The 21,128-nt window shown below is 40.9% G+C and overlaps 1 protein-coding gene across 1 annotated transcript in view; it reads left to right on the top strand.

Moving 5' to 3' along the window:
• Positions 1–17,382, top strand: part of LOC113124673 (netrin receptor DCC-like) — a 131,271-nt gene extending 113,889 nt beyond the window's left edge. Inside the window, exon 23 of the mRNA XM_026297722.1 lies at positions 11,653–17,382. Within this exon, the coding sequence (XP_026153507.1) occupies positions 11,653–11,742 (90 nt within the window). The 3' untranslated portion in view covers positions 11,743–17,382. The remainder of the gene's footprint in view (positions 1–11,652) is intronic.
• The last annotated feature ends 3,746 nt before the right edge of the window (positions 17,383–21,128 follow it).

Below are 21,128 nucleotides of genomic sequence, written 5' to 3'. Positions count from 1 at the left end.
ATAGCGCCAAATCACAATACAAATCATCTCAAGGCACTTTACAAAAACTAAAACTAAGAACCCAACAATTCCCTTATGAGCAAGCACTTGGCGACAGTGGAGAGGAAAAAACTCCCTTTAACGGAAGAAAAAAAAAACCTCCAGCAGAACCGGGCTCAGTTTGGGCGGCCATCTGCCTCGACCGGTTGGGGTGAGTGGATAGAGCAGAGAGAAAAGAACAGCAACAATAAACAACAAATAGACACTGCAAGTTGGTGGGGCCAGTAACTGCATATCAGCGATAAACAGCTCCAGGACCAGGGACACCTGCAGAAGGTACAGAGAGAACAGAGAGAGAGGGAGAGAGCACAAACTAGGGGAGAGAGAGAGCACAAGGTTAGTGACATTCAATGGTGGAATATACATGAGGTGGGAGAGAAGGGGGGTTAGGGTAGGGGAGCTCAGTGCACCGATGGTCCTCGGGCAGTCTAGGCCTATAGCAGCATAACTAACTAAGGGATGGTTCAGGGTTGCCTGAAGCCAGCCCTAACTATATGCTTTGTCAAAGAGGAAGGTTTTAAGTCTAGCCTTAAAAGTACAGAGAGTGTCTGCCTCCTGAACCCAGGCTGAGAGCTGGTTCCACAGGAGAGGAGCTTGATAGCTAAAGGCTCTGCCTCCCATTCTGCTTTTGAGAACTCTGGGAACCACAAGTAGGCCTGCACTCTGAGAGCGAAGTGGTCTATTGGGATAATATGGTACTATGAGGTCTTTAAGGTATGAAGGAGCTTGATTATGAAGGGATTTGTATGTGAGAAGAAGGATTTTAAATTCTATTCTATATTTTACAGGGAGCCAATGAAGAGAAGCCAATATAGGAGAAATATTATCTCTCTTGCTAGTTCCTGTCAGGACTCTGGCTGCGGCATTCTGGATTAATTGGAGGCTTTTTATTAAGATATTAGGACATCCAGATAGTAATGAGTTACAGTAATCTAGCCTTGAGGAAACAAATGCATGGACTAGTTTTTCTGCATCATTTTGAGACAGGATGTTCCTAATTTTGGAAATGTTGCGCAGGTGAAAGAATGCAGTTCTAGAAATTTGTTTTATGTGTGAGTTAAAGGACATGTCCTGGTCAAAAATAACTTAACTCCAAGGTTTTTTACAGTAGTGCTGGAGGCCAGGGCTATGCCATCTAGAGTAGCTATAATTTTAGAACAGTTATTTCTGAGATTTTTAGGCCCAAATATAATGACTTCTGTTTTATAAAAAAGTAAAAAGTTACTGGTCATCCAGGCCTTTATGTCAGTTAGACAGGCTTGAAGTCTGGTTAACTGGTTTGTGTTAACAGGTTTAATAGATAGATATAACTGAGTGTCATCCGCATAGCAGTGGTAATTAATAGAGTGCTTCCTAATGATATATCCTAAAGGAAGCATGTACAGGGTGAACAGAATCGGTCCTAGCACAGAACCTTGTGGAACTCCATAACTAACTTTTGTTCGTGTGGAAGGTTCATCATGGACATGAACAAACTGGAATCTGTCCGATAAATAGGATTGGAACCACTTTAACGCTGTTCCTCTGATACCAATCACATGCTCCAGTCTCTGTAATAAGATGTTGTGGTCAATGGTGTCGAATGCTGCACTAAGGTCTAGGAGGACAAGTATCGAAACAAGTCCATTATCTGAGGCTAAGAGAAGATCGTTGGTAACTTTCAACAGTGCTGTTTCTGTACTATGATGTGCTCTAAATCCTGATTGGAAATCTTCAAATAGTTCATTCCTGTGTAAGTGGTCTGATAGCTGCTTAGCAACAGCTTTTTCTAGGATTTTAGAAATAAATGGCAGGTTGGATATTGGTCTATAATTAGCCAAGACTCCTGGATCAAGACTAGGCTTTTTGAGTAAAGGTTTGATTACTGCGGTCTTAAAGGCCTGTGGTACGTAGCCTGATACTAGAGATAAATTTACCAAGTCCAATAAAGATGAGTTCATTAATGGCAGGGTGTCTTTAAGCAGTCTAGTCGGGATGGGGTCCAAGAGACACGTTGATGATTTCGATGAAGCAACTACTGATGTAAATTCAGAGAGATCTATAGGAGAGAAGCAGTCTAAACATAACTGAGGTCCTACAGATGATTCAAGAGCTACTGTAGTAAAAGATTCATTTATTGCAGGTATAGGAAGCATCTGCTGAATTTTATCTTTAATAGTTGTGATTTTATTTGTAAAGAAACTCATAAATTCATCACTGCTGAGAGCTAAGGGAACACTGGGCTCAACGGAGCTGTGACTTTTTGTCAGCCTGGCTACAGTGCTGAAAAGAAACCTGGGATTGTTCTTATTTTCCTCTATTAGTGATGAATAGTATGCAGTTCTGGCTTTACGGAGAGCTTTTTTATATGTTAGTAGACTGTTTTTCCAGGCTAGAAAAATTTCCTCTAAGTTTGTGGAACGCCACTTCCTTTCCAGCCATTCATGTTGCATCTACCAGTCTACACAGTAATGAATATTGGATGGACATAAACCACGCAAGCTTAACCTCTCACCATCAAATTACATACAGACACCATCAAACATAAAAGTTATCACAAAAACATTTGCCCACCAGTAGCATCCCTGAAAACGGCTAGTAAGCTCTACTCCAGTTGGTGCTACACAGCTTCTCACCATGGTGACTCTGCTGGTGACTCTGCAGGTGACTCTGCAGGTAATGCTGCTGGTGACTGCAGGTAACTCTGCAGGTGACTCTGCAGGTGACTCTGCAGGTGACTCTGCAGGTGACTCTGTAGGTGACTGCAGGTGACTGCCGGTGTCTCTGCTGGTGACTGCAGGCAACTCTGCAGGTAACTCTGCAGGTAACTCTGCAGGTGACTCTGTAGGTGACTGCAGGTGACTGCCAGTGTCTCTGCTGGTGACTGCAGGCAACTCTGCAGGTAACTCTGCAGGTAACTCTACAGGTGACTCTGCACGTGACTGCAGGTAACTCTGCAGGTGACTGCAGGTAACTCTGCAGATGACTGCAGGTGACTGTAGTTGACTGCAGGTAATTCTGCGGGTGACTGCTGGTGACTGCAGGTAACTCTGCAGGTGACTCTGCTGGTGACTGCACGTGACTGCAGGCGACTGCAGGTGACTCTGTAGGTGACTGCAGGTAACTCTGCAGGTGACTCTGCTGGTGACTGCAGGTAACTCTGCAGGTGACTCTACAGGTGATTGCAGGTACCTCTGCAGGTAACTCTGCAGGTGACTCTGCACATGACTGCAGGTAACTCTGCAGGTGACTGCAGGTAACTCTGCAGGTGACTCTACAGGTGACTCTGCACATGACTGCAGGTAACTCTGCAGGTGACTGCAGGTAACTCTGCAGATGACTGCAGGTGACTGTACTTGACTGCAGGTAATTCTGCAGGTGACTGCTGGTGACTGCAGATAACTCTGCAGGTGACTCTGCTGGTGACTGCAGGTGACTCTGCTGGTGACTGCAGGTGACTCTGCAGGTGATTCTGCAGGTGACTCTGTAGGTGACTGCAGGTAATTCTGCAGGTGACTGCAGGTGACTCTGCTGGTGACTGCAGGTAACTCTGCAGGTGACTCTGCACATGACTGCAGGTAACTCTGCAGGTGAATGCAGGTAACTCTGCAGGTGACTTTGCAGGTGACTCTGCACATGACTGCAGGTGCCTCTGCAGGTAACTGCTGGTAACTCTGCAGGTGACTCTGCAGGTGACTGCCGGTAACTCTGCAGGTGACTCTGCAGATGACTGCAGGTGACTCTGCAGGTAGCTTCCTGCGTCTTTGTGTGAGGACTGGGGAGTATCCACTTCCTTTCTAAAATAAAAACCTCATCTTCCTCATGAGAATGCAAAAGTCTTGGTTTCTGTAAAGTGTGTCTTCAGAATAAAAGTGCTTTTCTCCCCTACAGCAAAGTCTACAGCAAAGTCTCTCCATTTTGTGATCTAACGAGCTGAATGTTCATGTTCATGCTAATGAAGCAATATTTCACCCAGATAATTTTGTGCTGCCGCTTGTTCCTGAAGTCCAGAAACCTATAAACCAGATCTCAGGTTAAAATGCCTGTTTTTAAAAGATTTGTCTTTATCCATGCAACGATGGTGGAAAGTCCTCCAAACCCCCGCCTCCCTCTTTCTCTTTCTCTGTGTTTGCTCCAGTTCTAAGTCTGATCTGTACAAGTCACAGGTTCACACATGCAAAACGCACCACCCTACCTTTAGCCCCCAAACACCACTGACATTCTCAGGTTCTCTTCACGCCAAGTTTCACTCTGTGTGAATGCAGAAATATGAAGTTTAGACCATCTGGGACATGGTAGTCATAATGTACTCACTGAGGTGGCACGAATCTCATCTTCTAGATCTAGTCTGACTGACGTGTGTTGCTCATGCCTGCTTTCCTGGCCCTCCCTCTCTAAGGGAATTTCTGCCCTGAGATGGAAGTGAACAGGTGACTGACTCAGCCAGTGGAGGACCTCTCAACCGTGAAAACCTCTTCGGTTGTTTTCCACATATGTGTTGGATTATGTGGTTCTGCTGAGTGATGTGCACCAATGTGTTTTGATGCAATTGTCTGAATCTAAGCACACAGAACACTCCTATATGCGTCTTATTCATCCTGTTTCTTCCTCACCAGTGGCATTATAAAGAAATGCCAATGTTGCGGGTCCATTTGCAGCAATACATACAGAGACCATAACAGAACCAGCAGCATGTTTCACATTTGAGGAGGTGCTTTAATCATTTATTAATTATTTTTCTTCAACACACTTCCCTTTTTCCATCATTCAGACAGGGGTTCATTTTTGTTTCCTCCATCCACAGCTCTTTGGTCTAAAACTCAAGGGTGTTCATTTTACATGTTTGCTGATCTTTTCTTAACCGCTGGCGAGGAAACATGTTTGCCTATATACTGGCAATCATTCCTGATTTGCTATGCAATTATTTTTTGTTCATCCAACAGAGCAGCTCATTTGAAATGTACTGGTTTGCACACCTACTTTTTTATGATGTTTCCAGCTGTTGATACAAGCAAATCACCTACCATTAATTGCTTTGATAGAGTTCAGCTCTTTTGAGCTTGATGTGTGTCATTCGCCAGATCTTTAATGTTTTCAGCCTAGCAAATCTTGTGTATCTTGTATCCTCTATGTACAGTGGGTACGGAAAGTATTCAGACCCCTTTAAATTTTTCACTCTTTGTGTCATTGCAGCCATTTGCCAAAATCAAAAAAGTTCATTTTATTTCTCATTAATGTACACTCAGCACCCCATCTTGACAGAAAAAAACAGAAATGTAGAAATTTTTGCAAATTTATTAAAAAAGAAAAACTGAAATATCACATGGTCATAAGTATTCAGACCCTTTGCAGTGACACTCATATTTAACTCACATGCTGTCCATTTCTTCTGATCCTCCTTGAGATGGTTCTGCTCCTTCATTGGAGTCCAGCTGTGTTTAATTAAACTGATTGGACTTGATTAGGAAAGGCACACACCTGTCTATATAAGACCTTACAGCTCACAGTGCATGTCAGAGCAAATGAGAATCATGAGGTCGAAGGAACTGCCCAAGCAGCTCAGAGACAGAATTGTGGCAAGGCACAGATCTGGCCAAGGTTACAAAAGAATTTCTGCAGCACTCAAGGTTCCTAAGAGCACAGTGGCCTCCATAATCCTCAAATGGAAAAAGTTTGGGACGACCAGAACTCTTCCTAGACCTGGCCGTCCAGCCAAACTGAGCAATCGTGGGAGAAGAGCCTTCGTGAGAGAGGTAAAGAAGAACCCAAAGATCACTGTGGCTGAGCTCCAGAGATGCCGTAGGGAGATGGGAGAAAGTTCCACAAAGTCAACTATCACTGCAGCCCTCCACCAGTCGGGGCTTTATGGCAGAGTGGCCCAACAGAAGCCTCTCCTCAGTGCAAGACACATGAAAGCCCGCATAGAGTTTGCCAAAAAACACATGAAGGACTGCCAGACTATGAGAAATAAGATTCTCTGGTCTGATGAGACCAAGATTGAACTTTTTGGTGTTAATTCTAAGCGGCATGTGTGGAGAAAACCAGGCACTGCTCATCACCTGCCCAATACAATCCCTACAGTGAAACATGGTGGTGGGAGCATCATGTTGTGGGGGTGTTTTTCAGCTGCAGGGACAGGACGACTGGTTGCAATTGAAGGAAAGATGAATGTGGCCAAGTACAGAGATATCCTGGAAGAAAACCTCTTCCAGAGTGCTCAGGACCTCAGACTGGGCCGAAGGTTCACCTTTCAACAGGACAATGACCCTAAGCGCACAGCTAAAATAACAAAGGAGTGGCTTTGGAACAACTCTGTGACCGTTCTTGACTGGCCCAGCCAGAGCCCTGACCTAAACCCAATTGAGCATCACTGGAGAGACCTGAAAATGGCTATCCACCAACGTTCACCATCCAACCTGACAGAACTGGAGAGGATCTGCAAAGAAGAATGGCAGAGGATCCCCAAATCCAGGTGTGAAAAACTTGTTGCATCATTCCCAAGAAGACTCATGGCTGTACTAGCTCAAAAGGGTGCTTCTACTCAATACTGAGCACAGGGTCTGAATACTTATGACCATGTGATATTTCAGTTTTTCTTTTTTAATAAATTTGCAAAATTTTCTACATTTCTGTTTTTTTCTGTCAAGATGGGGTGCTGAGTGTACATTAATGAGAAATAAAATGAACTTTTTTGATTTTGGCAAATGGCTGCAATGACACAAAGAGTGAAAAATTTAAAGGGGTCTGAATACTTTCCGTACCCACTGTATGCTTTTGAACACTTGAAAAAAGTCATCACTAAAAGCCCTATTTACTGAATTTATTCATTTTTTATTGCTGTGCAGTAAAAAGAGAACATTAAGGACAAATCCAGATTTATTCATACAAAATATGATTTCTATGACAGAAACAGGAATATTTACAGCAGTGAAGTCACTCCAGTAAGTGATTTAACGGTTTACTCCGGTTTGTGTGGCAAATGTTTACAGACAGTCAGGTTTTTTTGTTTTTTATTTATCTGCATCAGTGTGAGACTGAGTTTACATGTGTTTTGCCTATGCTGCTGTGTTGGGATACATCCCTGATAGATAATAAAGGAATGTGAATCCAGGTCAGCAGACCAGCAGAGAAAAGAAATCTGAGAGAAACAGGAGAATCAACAGGCATTTTATCCCTTCAATGAAGCCTTTACTGACTCAGCGATGCTCAGCTGTTATGGGTCAACAAATAAAATCAGGAGGTCACTGAATTTTGGTGGGTTCTTTTATACACTTTTATGGTTTTTATACAAGTCTTTTTTGTCCATTGCTAGTGTAAAATGTGTGGCAGCTTGTGGTTAGATGAGCTTTTATAGTCTCATTCAGAGTGAAAGTGGAAGGTCAAAAGATCTCTGTGTGTATTACACAGTGAAAGGACGACCTTACAAGTACTGTTTGTGCTTTTCTTTTTTACACTGTGAATGCCCACTGTCATTTGAGAGAGATTTATGTCACCCTTTGAAGTACCACTCTCAAGAGTTTAGAAATAAACACACAGAATCTAATAAAGAAAACTGTCTTTCTTTACACAACTGGCTATTTAAATGCCCACCAAAGAGAAGAGTATTAAGTGAAGCATCACTGTATTTTTACCTCATTTGTTCTGGTAATCGCAGACGACCAGAATTTGGTGAACTGAAATAATGCATTCATGACCTGTGAAGAGTTAATTCAATTCAATTCAATTCAATTTTATTTGTATAGCGCCAAATCACAATACAAATCATCTCAAGGCACTTTACAAAAACTAAAACTAAAAACCCAACAATTCCCTTATGAGCAAGCACTTGGCGACAGTGGAGAGGAAAAAACTCCCTTTAACGGAAGAAAAAAACCTCCAGCAGAACCGGGCTCAGTTTGGGCGGCCATCTGCCTCGACCGGTTGGGGTGAGTGGATAGAGCAGAGAGAAAAGAACAGCAACAATAAACAACAAATAGACACTGCAGGTTGGTGGGGCCAGTAACTGCACATCAGCAATATACAGCTCAAGGACAGGGGACACCTGCAGAAGGTACAGAGAGAGAGAGATGGAGAGAGCACAAACTAGGGGAGAGAGAGAGCACAAGGTGTTGGTTCTAATCAAACATCTACACAGAGACTTTCTTTTCTTTGTTCTAGGTTGAGCTCGTGACTTTTAGGAGATACACACTCAGTGTTATCCCCGGCTGCGCAGCCTCGAACCCGCCCAGAACACTTTAATTTATATGTGATGTGGTTACATGACTTCCAGGCACCGTCTCACTTTACACAATAGGGGAGAGTTGAAACATAGGTTAACTTCAAAGTTCATACAGAGTTCACATCCATATCTTTACATGTCTTGGTGATTTGCACAGAAAAACAGAGAACATCCTTGACTGTGACATGCCTGGTTGCACCCTTTACATAAATCTGTCTGCAAAATGACAATTCTCATAACACAGTTAGCAATTTACAATGCCCTTATTCTAACACAAGGTTAGTGACATTCAGTAGTGTAATATACATGTGAAGGGGGAGGAGAGGAAGAGAGGGGAAGGGAAACAACTGCCCTGTAGAGAAATATTTACTAAGTCTAATAAAGATGCATTAATTAATGGAAGGGTGTCTTTAAAAAGTATAGTCAGGATGGGGTTTAAGAGACACGTTGATGATTTAGATGAAGCAACTACTGATGTAAATTCAGAAAGATTCATGGGAGAGAAGCAGTCTAAATATAACTGAGGTCTTACAGATAATTCAAGAGCTACTGTAGTAGAAGATTCAGTTATTGCAGGTATAGGAAGCATCTGCTGAATTTTATCTGTAATAGTTGTGATTTTATTTGTAAAGAAACTCATAATTCATCACTGCTGAGAGCTAAGAAATTTACAGTAAGATTACTTTTTGAGTAATGAGTCTTGTAAGGGATTATTATTTAAAATTCATAATCAGATTACAGCTACTAATCCAAGCAACAGTTGTCGCTTGTTTGCTGCTTTACTTGCCCGACACTGTTCACAGGTATAACCCAGAATGAAAATCTACATCCACAGCTCTGTATCTGAACCATGTATGAGTAAGTTTCCTCAAATAAAAAATATCACTGAGCTAAGAACAAATTGAAAAAAGATATAAAGTTTCTAAAATCTTGTGTTTTAATCAGCCTTAAAGCTATTAATTGATTAGTGATTCCATTCGCATTGGCTGTGAATTCACCACCTTGCTGTCTGTTGTTTGCTCTTAAACCAGCTTCTACTGGTTGATTCGGGCTATTTGTCAACTGTTAGTGTCCTGTGTTTGTGATTGAGCCCCACTGATGTTTAAAATGGAGGCAATATAAAAATCTATATATGACCACAGGGGGAGTTAAGTTGTCCTGAGACGGAAAGCTGTCGAACGCTGGTCCAGTGTGACTGTCTGGTCAAATTAAAAGCTTTAACTGACCCAGACTGATATCTGATTTTTAAATCTGGATCAGCTAGTTCAGGCCCCTCTGGAGGGAGACACACATGCCTCTCTTCAAACTAAACTGTCCTTCTAAGAAGAGGTTCCAGAAATGATTAGTTTGGAGGAGATTGAAGTGTAAATAAGGGAGGTACCAAAGTCTGAGTGAATGCAGGAAGAGGATGCATATAGGTCCTCTGATGCACATTCAGTTCTAGCTTGCAGATTTCTGGCTGTGTCTGTTGTTCAGATAGGATTCTCTGCTGAAATGGTTTGGAATCGGTTTTCCACAGTGCTGAGAACATTGAATTTTTTTCCAATTGCAAGGACAAACTCTGCATGAAGGCCACGCTCAATATAACACACTGAGAATGTATGTGACTTGACAGTCTCACACTCACATACACACACAGATAGAGGTACTTAAGCTGGCCCACTCAGAGGTGGCAGTTTGTACAGCCAGACTAAACACACCATTACACAGTGATCACAGAGTATCTGCAGGATGAAAGTGCAGCTTTCATCCTGCAGTGAGTGTGTCTTACACACTCACTGCCTACAGACCACTGACTCCAACATGTCTGACACCAACTATTATCTAATGTTTGTGGACATGGATATTACTTGATGGATATTATACTTGATTTAACCTATTAACTAGAAATCATGTGAACTTTGCATTCCAGATGCTCATTTGCACAACGTTTGTTTTCACTTAAATCAACTTTGCAGACATAAACCTTGCTGCTGAGATAATCCATCACAGTCAACATAGTCACATTTTTTTATTCATTTATAAGTGCAGATTAAAAAGTCTATGATGCACTGCCAGACAACAACACCTGAACTCTGACAGAAATATAAACAGATATGTCATTCATTGTGATGGATTAGGTATTTGAGGCAACTTTATAGTCTATGCAAGTTGACTGGCACAAAAATGAATGAAGTGGATGTAGGAGAAACATATAAATGAACTGTATGATCAGGGTAATGTTTTGCAGCACTGACTAATTTGGTATAGAAAATTGATTGTGTGCATTTATATTGTACCTCTTAAACTGTGCCAAACCACAGATGTATGATTATGTTGTCAGAGTAAACAGGCATGTGAAGTCATGGGACTGACAGGTGAAAAGCTGTGTAGAGATCCAGGTTAAAAATCCACTTCAAATTTAGTTGAAAAATGAAAATTCTTCAGACATTTAGGTTACATAAGTAAGACTGTACATGAATCAGAGCTGTCTGAATTTCCAGTGTACATCAATGTTCTACCTGCAAGACCCCAGTGTTAGTGCCTTTGATCATCATCTATGATATGAAAACATCAGACTTGCCACAGTCAAAGAAATCCTATTTCAGTAATAAAACACTCTTGAACTGCAGAACATCGCTCCTTCATGGCTGGTAATAGTACTTGTCAGCTGAAGTGCTGATCACATTGGGTGGCAGCTAAAGAAGCACTCGCACAGTGTGGATGAGGTTTCAGACATTTTTACTAGCATTCACCGTCAGGGCTGAGAGTATTGGAGTAGAAAGCAGAATGCAGCAAGCAGCCTGGATACATACCTTATTTTCTGCTCCTTTTGCATCATTGTTGTGTGTTTACATTAGGGTTAGATTTGCTGTTACTTCATTTTAAGACTAGGTTCATAGCGACAGTAGGTATGCTGTTTGGCTGATTTGCTTTGTGATGCAACAAAACCAAATTCTGATGCTTCAGTAATGAGCAGGACAGTGGCCCTCAAGGATCATAGGTTACTCACCCCTGATTTAAAGTGTAGTTCAGATCTCCCGCCAACTGAAATATAGGCACTAAAATATCAACTAAATTTAGCCTAAACCTCTGCTCTCCATGTATATGTAGACTCACTACTGTTTGTAAAAGGGGGTGAGGTTGGTGATGAGGAGCAAAGTTAAAATACATTCACTGTGAATTGGTGCTGGTCGCAATGACAATGACAATAACATAGTGCCAATAAGGACATTCAGCATTAGGCCTATAACAAATGGTTTAGCACTACAATATTAAGCTTCCATAACAGAAGAAGATGGCAATGAGCAGGAAATCCATACGCCAATCTTCAAAAACTCACCTGCAGAAACCTCTGATCTACCACTCAGACATTCAGGCAAGTCTTTATGTAGACTAAGGTCTCTGTAACCTTTACTTTTTCCTTTATTTTTCAGGTTTACGAGCAGGATGACCTGTCAGAGCAGATGGCCAGTCTAGAAGGTCTGATGAAGCAGCTCAATGCCATTACTGGCTCTGCCTTCTAACCTCTGAGCCCAGCCCAGCCCTCAGCCACAGCCCAGCCTGAAACCTTTCTTCACGCCTTGATGCTCCCTGCTCTCCATTCACTAAGAGCAACAACAGATCAGTCTGGGTTTGAAGACGCTTCTGTGGAACCTCTGTCTGTGCTGGGTTGAGTTTGTTTTGTTTCTGCTGGTCTCAGCTAGTATCTACTTTTTGGTACCGGGATAGGATAAAAGGGAATTAAACAGATGATAAACACTGCAGCAGCACAGCATCAACTCCAAGAACAGAACAAGGGTCTTCTATAGGAGTTCAAACTAAAACACTCTATACCCTTCAACCTTGAACTCAAACCCAATGCCGAGCGCCTCAACATAATGAAACAGGAGGAAGAGATTATCAAAAAAAAAAGGTCAACATTATAAGATCCCTCCTGTTTCTTTTCTTTGTGGTATTATTTAGCATCCTCTTCCGCTGAGTTCTACACTACTCAGTTACTGTGATGATACCTCACTTATTTTTCATGTTGGAAGTATTTGTTTCGCCTTTTTTGTTGTTTGTTTGGGTATTTTAAATTTGTGCAGTAAAAGGATGTGTATATGGTTTGAAAATGCTACTAGAATCCACTGTAAGAAAAAGAATACACATCTGCAGCCACCAAAGTTTTCACCTTTTTTTTCTCACATGGATTCAAGGATGGCAGCATGAGATGATCCTCTTATTTCTTTTCATTTTTTTTCCTGCATTTTCCCCTCGAATTAGTATAGTTTCACTGAACCATCCATCACCTATGAACCTTGCAGCCCTTCCAACTCCGGTTTCTGAGGCTTATAAAAAGATAAAGGGATTTTATAAGTGATGGCCTGACAGAAGCCAGTCTAAGTCGTCGAAATTTGTATCCAGCTGATTTTGCTCTTACAGGACTGTATAGAAACCTCTATAATATCCCACAGTCTGTTGCTGCTCTTGACCAAGCCTTTACTTCACCTAACCCAGACAAACTCTAATCTTTACCTACAAGGACTCATATTGTTGCCAAATCTTATGTTGGAAGGTTCACTGTAACTTTCTTTGTTTTTGCTCTGTGTTCAAATCTTGTTCAGCCCCAAACACAGACTGGATGTCAGTGAGGTGATGATCCCCATAGAACAAATGTTACAAAAAATCTGGATACTGAACACATGAAGGATGGCTTTCAATGGTACATAGTGATTGGTCCTTTTGAGAAATGTGTTTGGTCTTAATACCTCATTCACAATTGGTGTTTGTTGTCATGCCTCCTTGGTTGGAGAACTAAAGAAAGTGTGGAGAGAAGTTAAGTGAATACACTGTTGGCTTTTGTGATATATGTGTTCACAAAAGACAAATATGTTTTAGAGGAACATTCTATGAGGCAAAACATGAACACTGCTAATACACAACATGTTGTTTTGGAAAAAGGATAAGGTCATCATCACAAGACAGCAGTTTGTTATATTATTAGATAATTAAACTGTTATCTCTTGATTTAGGGCTTAATTTTAAAATGACAAAAATGTCATCTTTTCATTAGAAAACCACTGGTTATAGAAAGATTATGAAGTCAGGATCTTGAAAAAGCCTGGTCTAACATATACTGTATTGTTGTAACAGCTGTATTGCTAGATGCTGTTTACATCAAATATAAGTAACAGCCACACCCTGTGCATGGATGCATTAGTGAACCATCCTGCAGTGCACAAGTGCAAAGGTCCATGGATTTAGTAAATCCTGGGCCAAAGCTGGTGTTTAAAATATCTTCAACATTAACATTTCTTGTTTACAGTCAATCAAATGACTATAGACAGACATAATATGAATATGAACACAACCACAGAGGGACACGTAATGGCCACAAAGAAACTAATAGACCACAAAGAGACAGAAAACAACCACAAAGAAACTCAAAACTGTCACAAACAGATTTGGAACAACCACAAAGAGACTCAAAATAACAGAATAGTCTAGGGCTCCTGTGTAGGGGGGGGCAGAAGGTGACCTGGGGCTAATCTTTTCATGACCACTGTCAAAGAAGGAAAGAATAGAATTTTGGTAATACTGTGATGAAACAGTCAATTGTGCAGGAGGTGTTGTTATTGTTGTTGTTATTATTATTATTATTATTGAAACCAGATTGGTAGTGAGGCAGCCATTCAAGATTCATATTTTTCATGAGATAAACAAATATGTACCTCTGTCAACTTTGATTATCCACATGGGAAAATTGCAAAACCGCCAGCATCTCTTTGAGTTTACTTCAGGTGATTACATTTTTATATGAAATTTTAAAAATAATAACATGAACAATAACACAAATGCATATTTCACAAAGTATATTTTTACATTTGCTGTTCTTTTGGAACTGTACTTTTAAATGGTCATGAATCAAGTTGAAAATTGATATCTTACAGCCTTTAAATACAGTTATATTTTCTTCAAAAATCAGCCTTAACTGGTATGCAGAGTTTTGACTGTTTTATTAGAAGCAGACTTTAGAGAGTGTGAATGAGGGAATCAGATCTGAGGGGTTAGGGTTTCAGGATGACTTCTAAACAAAATGTTGGTCAGGATGACAGTGTAGCTCTTTAAAACAATTTGATTTGATTTTGGAAACTGGCTGAGAAACATGATATGAAATGCTGCAGTAACGCAGAATTAGCAAGGTCTACACAATAAAGAAAAGCTGTAAGTCACTGTGTTCTTAACGTGATCTGCCAAATAGGCAAAGATTTTTTTCTATCCTATTTTTTATTTTTTTAATCAAGACAAACAGGATTGGGAAAAAGTGCTTTTACCTTTATGATTTGGAGATTAAATGACTTGTGGAGTTGGATCATTTTTGGAGTGTGCAGAAAAGCAGGAATTTAAAATGATTCATTAATGACCCTAGGAAAAAATAGGCCATCAGTATGCACCATATTTGACTGTGTCACCCAATCACGATGTAGTTTACAGACGTTTATCTTTCTGTGATGAAGGGGGAAAAAGCCACACAGAGACACACAGAGAGCATTGGCAGAGAAGGTGAATTGATATTCAGAGATGGTTTGTATGTGTGAGCTAGGGCACAGAGGAATGAGGCTGGGAATTCATTATAACGCCATTTCAAATATTATGATTCAAGCTCACACTCACTGGGCCGTTACAGTGGCAGGGAAAAGTCCTCAGGATGGAGGGGATGGAAAGGTAACGTCTCTGCAGAATAAGGGTGGGGATGAAAGGTGAATGAATGCAGTAAGTTGGGTGGCATGGGGATCAAACTCATCAGCCTGTTCTGAGAGATACATGCAGTCTGAATTGAGTTGCTCTGCAGAGAGTAGAGCCTAGCTGAAGACAGATGTAATGATCCAATGCTGCCGGGCAAGACTGAATTTTGATTTTAGGAAAGTCTAATTTTAAACAGTAAATGGCCCGTTGACACGACAGGGTTCTTCTTTGCGGTCTTAAAAAGTGAAGTGATCATACTGGGGGTTTTGCCCATTAAATATAAATTTCACTTCTCATTCATTTTTTAAGTACTACTGACCATTTTACAAATCATCCATCAGTTCTTAGAATTGATTTCCCTCCTTCCAGGCAGCCATTCCTTTAGTTCAGTTCTATGAAAATCAAACTGAGTTGAAGCTTAGCCTGTTCCCAGATGTCTGAATCACTGCCACATCAGAGCATTTCTTAGTGTTGTAGGTGGGCTTTGAATGGGGAGGTCATCTTCATGTGCTACAGCCACAAAGATAGAGACAACCAAAATTCTCCCGAATTCATTGTTGTAAATCCGCTTACAGAAATTAAAGCTCTTCAATAGATCTCTTTTAGATTCACCGACTATGAGACTCAATAATGAAGTGAAAATGAATTTCTCTCTCATTTTCAAGTTGCTTTAAACCTGCTGTGGGGCGATATTACATAACATGTCCAGCTGGGATTTTTTTTAAACATTTGAGAGTTTATGCTGAACCATCAGTACTGGAAACGTTATTATTTTTGTCATGTTTGCTTCTTTAAAGTCAGTTAAAATTTGTGCTGTGGAAATCAGTAGTTATAACTATGTTAACTTAGATTAATGATAAATCTTTAGCAAGTCTTAAATAGAGGTTTTACAGTCTACTCCATATCAGAATATGTACACTGGGTTTCGATCCAAAATGTTAAAGCCTGATATACCTCTACTTTAAAGTTTCCATACTTCTGATTTTTAAAAGGATCAGCTAAACCCAATGGCTTCCTTGCAGTACAGGAACTAATGTAAAAAACAATGGAAGGCCTCGGAAATTACCAGAAGGGCTGAAAAGTTCAAAAGATTTATACTTACTGAGTTAAATATGGAACACTATTATGGCCCTTTGAGTTTGATGTTTACATGTGACATGTGATGACTGTTACAATTACAAGTCAGGCTGCCTAGTTTTGTCCGTGTCTCATACAGGCAATGCTTTCACATTTATTTGGCTGATTAAATCTTAGTGCATGGTGTTTCCCTGCACTTCATCATGACCTGAATTGTTTGAAGCAGACTATTCATCTTAACTCAATCTTCATCATAATTATAGTAAACTATTTTTTTTAATTCTCGAGTCATAAAAACCTGGTAACATTCTCTGAACAGTTGTCCTGCCTTTGGCATAAATATGACATTCTGCCTATCTTTTTTTTCTTTTCATCACAACATTATTTTTCTTTATCTGCATTTAGTCATTTAGTCCTGCACAGTTGACACCTGGGGGAACAGATGAGATGATCTGCTCTGCTGAGGGCACCTTGCCCTTGTAAACAGTGACTTAAGAGAAAACTGCTTCTTTTACTTCTGTGATATGGATGCAGCATTTTAACAGCCGTATGGAAACAAAGACACATCAGACAACAAGGTTTTGAATGGGAAAAGTAAGGCAGATCAGTCAATCACAAATTAAAAGTTATTAGCAAGTGAAGATATTTTGGCTGATACATGACCTTAATGCAAGTTGTAAATAGCAACTGCAGCATATTCTGCCTCCTTAAGGAAGAGAACTGCAAGGATTTTTTTGTTTGTTTCTGTAAACATGCAGAGGTTGTGTATGTGCTACTGATCAGACAGTGGCAAAGTGAAACAATCTTACAACAGTAAGATAACATTGCTAAGAATAATGCAAGGTTATTTTCATGGAAATAACTTAAATCTGTGGCTTCTGTAAGGGAAATGAATTCACAAAAAACTGATTTGAAACATTAAAGTATGTGCTTTCTTAGTAATGGGCTGAAACATCCAAAAAATACTGTGGTAATACAGGTTTTTAATTAAACAGGCAGGACAGAAAGCCCCCAAATGATTTTTTTTAAGTTAGTTAAACATTACATAGTGAATCTTGCACCAAACCTCTCATCTCCATTTTGATAAAGACTTTCCTTCAGTCAGATGTTGGAGTTTTTGTTGGGTTTACGTGTGTATTTTAACAAGGAGAAAAACTGCAGCAGAACTACATTACAGAAAGCTGCTTTTTTACAGTGTACAGTTCCACTAGAGTAGTAGTATCTTTTTATAATCAAATTTAATTTATTGTTATTGTTATTACTTTATTTTGAGTGTTCCTTAAAACTATTATTTATAATCACATAAAGATATTTAGGCAAGTGTAAATTTAGATTAGCAAGAACAAGATGAAAAAAAAAGACTGAAGCACCATTCAGAGATAGTGTTTTTTTTTTTCTTTTGGTGTACCGCCTTAAAAACCTTCAGTATTTTTAAATAATATTGTAGGAAACGTATTTATATTTCTTAATGAAACATTTAGGTTACATACAGTATGAATGGTTTGCCAGCATAATTGGGTGGTAATTCTGTGGTCACACCATCACCACCACTTGCTTTATTTCAGTTTAAAATCATAAATTGATGCCATCTATGCAGTTGTCCTTTAGAACTATAACCTTTCATTACAGACACAACTTTACAGTCTGTGAGAGTTTGAAGCTGGCAGTTTTGTGTTTAGCCCCTGATATAGGAGATTGGAATTTGCCCACTACCACTGGAATGCCCTAGTTTGGTCCATATAATATTATTAAGGTCCCTTTAAATTTGCTTGTTAATGTTGTGTCCAGGATATGTACTAATTTGCAACAGGCTGGAAAACAAAGTTATGATATAATATATAACTGCTTTGTATGTCCTCAACCGTATCATTTCTGTATTGTTATTTCTCCTTTCTTACATGAGCACCAATACAATTTATATGTGATAATCTAACATTGGCCGAAAATATGGTCCAACTCTGTCACGTGGCTTGTGTGGACACAGTAATGGACATGAACATAGTTTCTATTACTGAGAATCCTTGAATCCTTATATCTGCTCTCAGTGACAGTATATCTTTGGCAAAAAGTGAATTAAATAGCTGCCTGGAAGGTATGAAATGAGTGTAAAAACTGATGGACATTAAAGTCAATTTGATTTGTAGTTAATGGACTAAAAATTGTAAAAATACACTGGTGTGGTACACCCTCTTCTCGTGAACTCATCCTTTGGTGACTGTGTGTAACTCAGAAACACTACTGAGACCTAATAAGGTGGAAACCAGGGAGGCTCAGCATCTGCATTTTAATTAACTTCTTTCTTTGGGCGCTTCAGTCCCATATGGGAACCACTGAGGATCAAAAAGGGACAAATGATATGCTCAAAAAAATATTTTAAAAAATAAACAAAAAAAGGAAGGGAAAAGACAGTGAAGTTGGTCAGGGTTGTGCTGATGTTGCTGTGACATCGACTCTGCCAGCTTTGGTATAGGCCTACAGCTTACAAAAAGAAAATAATGGTGTAAAAAAAAAAAAAAGGGAAAAATAATTTTAACCTTGTCTCATCAGGGTGAAAAGGGACAAATTAAAACATCCCTTATCTCGTCTCACACAGACAGTTACTACATTTCCAGAATATCATTGTTTGACTGAGGAGCAGTCAGATGGTTAAATAGTTTTACTTTCCAGTACAGTCATTATAACCAAACTAGCTTAGTCACTGCAATATGTAAGAGTGTACTTCTTTTTCATTTGAGTGAAGGGGAGAAAAGATGATGATGATGATGATGATGATGATGGTGATGATGATGGTGGTGGAGTATCACAGATAAAGTAAAGCTAAGTTTCTATCTAAAATGTTGTATACAATTGCTGGTTTTGTAATGCACTGTAGAACAGTCCCATGGTCCTTTTTTATAGAAATGTTATTTCAATGGTGCATTCTTTTTGTTTGATAAATAAAGTTTTGATACAAAAGCAAATATGCTATTTGGTTAGTATTTACTGTTTCCATCAGCTGTATGGGCTTAGTGTCACTAGATTGTGTCTGTGTATGTGTGCACTATTCATACTGTGGTTTTAGTTTAGTTTTAGATGAGGTTAAGATTAGGGTATGAGTAATCTTAAGTTTATGTTTAGTTTAAGGTTTGTAAATTGGGGTTAAGTTAAAATCCATCCATCCATCCATCTTCTATACCCGCTTTTTCCTGAAAGCCAGGGTCACGGGGATCTGCTGGAGCCTATCCCAGCTCTCTCTCGTGTGAAAGGCAGGGGTACACCCTGGACAGGTCATCAGTCCATCACAGGGCCTAAGTTAAAATTATCAGGAAAATAGTGTTCATGATTATGGTTAGAATGAGTCTAGAGGTAATAATTGTCACTAAAAAGTTCCCATGACTAATGATCTTGATGGCTTGTTTTTACAAAGTGAGATTTCTTTTGCTTGAGTACAGTTATGGATACTCTATCCAGTTGCTAAAGACTTTGAGAAGGGGCCAACTGCAGATGACGTTCATTTATGCCATCTCGAGTTGTACCCCAAAGTCATGACCCTAACCCTAACCTTAAACTGCTGGGGGCATGAGTGGAGTGGATGTAACTAGAGGAGGAGAGTGGAGGGGGTGTAACTGGTGGAGGAATCAGTGGAGTAGATGTAACTGGAGGAAGAGTGACTGGAGGGGGGTGTAACTGCAGGAGGAGTGAATGAAGGGGGTGTTACTGGGGGAGGAGAGTGGAGGGGATGTTACTGGAGGAGGAGTGAGTGGAGAGTGGTACAACTGGAGGAGGAGAGTGGAGGGGGTGTAACTGGAGGAGGAGAGTGGAGGAAGTGTAACTGGAGGAGAAGAGTGGAGAGAGTATAACAAGAGGAGAGTGGAGGGGGCATAACTGGAGGAGGGAGTAGAGGGGGCGGAACTGGAGGAGGAGGGAGTGGAGGGGTGTAACTGAAGGAGGAGGGAGTGGAGGGGGCATAACTGGAGGAGGAGGAGAGTGGAGGGGGTGTAAACTGGTGGAGGAGAGTGGAGGGGGTGGAACTGGAGGAGGAGGGAGTGGAGGGGTGTAACTGAAGGAGGAGCAGAGTGGAGGGGGTTTAACTGGAGGAGGAGGGAGTGGAGGGGGCATAACTGGAGGAGGAGGAGAGTGGAGGGGGTGTAAACTGGTGGAGGAGAGTGGAGGGGGTGGAACTGGAGGAGGAGGGAGTGGAGGGGTGTAACTGAAGGAAGAGCAGAGTGAAGGGGGTTTAACTGGAGGAGGAGGGAGTGGAGGGGTGTAACTGAAGGAGGAGCAGAGTGGAGGGGGTTTAACTGGAGGAGGAGGGAGTGGAGGGGGCATAACTGGAGGAGGAGGAGAGTGGAGGGGGTGTAAACTGGTGGAGGAGAGTGGAGGGGGTGGAACTGGAGGAGGAGGGAGTGGAGGGGTGTAACTGAAGGAAGAGCAGAGTGAAGGGGGTTTAACTGGAGGAGGAGGGAGTGGAGGGGGAGTAACTGGAGGAGGAGGGAGTGGAGGGGTGTAACTGAAGGAGGAGCAGAGTGGAGGGGGTTTAACTGGAGGAGGAGGGAGTGGATTGACTGACAGGCACGGTGCTTTTGATTTCCTAAAATCTGCCACCAGCTCCTTAGTCTTGGTGGTGTTCAGAAGATAGTTCTTTTTGCTCCAGTCAGTGAAGGCCCCCACTAGCTCCCTGTACTCCCCCTCCCGTCCACCACACGCATTCAAATTCAAATTCAATTTTATTTGTATAGCGCCAAATCATAATACAAATCATCTCAAGGCACTTTACAAAAACTAAAACTAAAAACCCAACAAATCCCTTATGAGCAAGCACTTGGCGACAGTGGAAAGGAAAAACTCCCTTTAATGGAAGAAAAAACCTCCAGCAGAACCGGGCTCAGTTTGGGCGGCCATCTGCCTCGACCGGTTGGGGTGAGTGGATAGAGCAGAGAGAAAAGAACAACAAATAGACACTGCAGGTTGGTGGGACCAGTAACTGCACATCAGCGATATACAGCTCCAGGACCGGGGACACCTGCAGAAGGTACAGAGAGAGACCAGAGAGAGAGGGAGAGAGCAACAACTAGGGGAGAGAGAGAGAGCACAAGGTTAGTGACATTCAATGGTGGAATATACATGT

The sequence above is a fragment of the Mastacembelus armatus genome, chromosome 12 (assembly GCF_900324485.2).
Source record: "Mastacembelus armatus chromosome 12, fMasArm1.2, whole genome shotgun sequence".
In the NCBI taxonomy this organism is placed as follows: Eukaryota; Metazoa; Chordata; class Actinopteri; order Synbranchiformes; family Mastacembelidae; genus Mastacembelus; species Mastacembelus armatus.
This window is presented reverse-complemented; position numbering and strand designations above follow the sequence as displayed.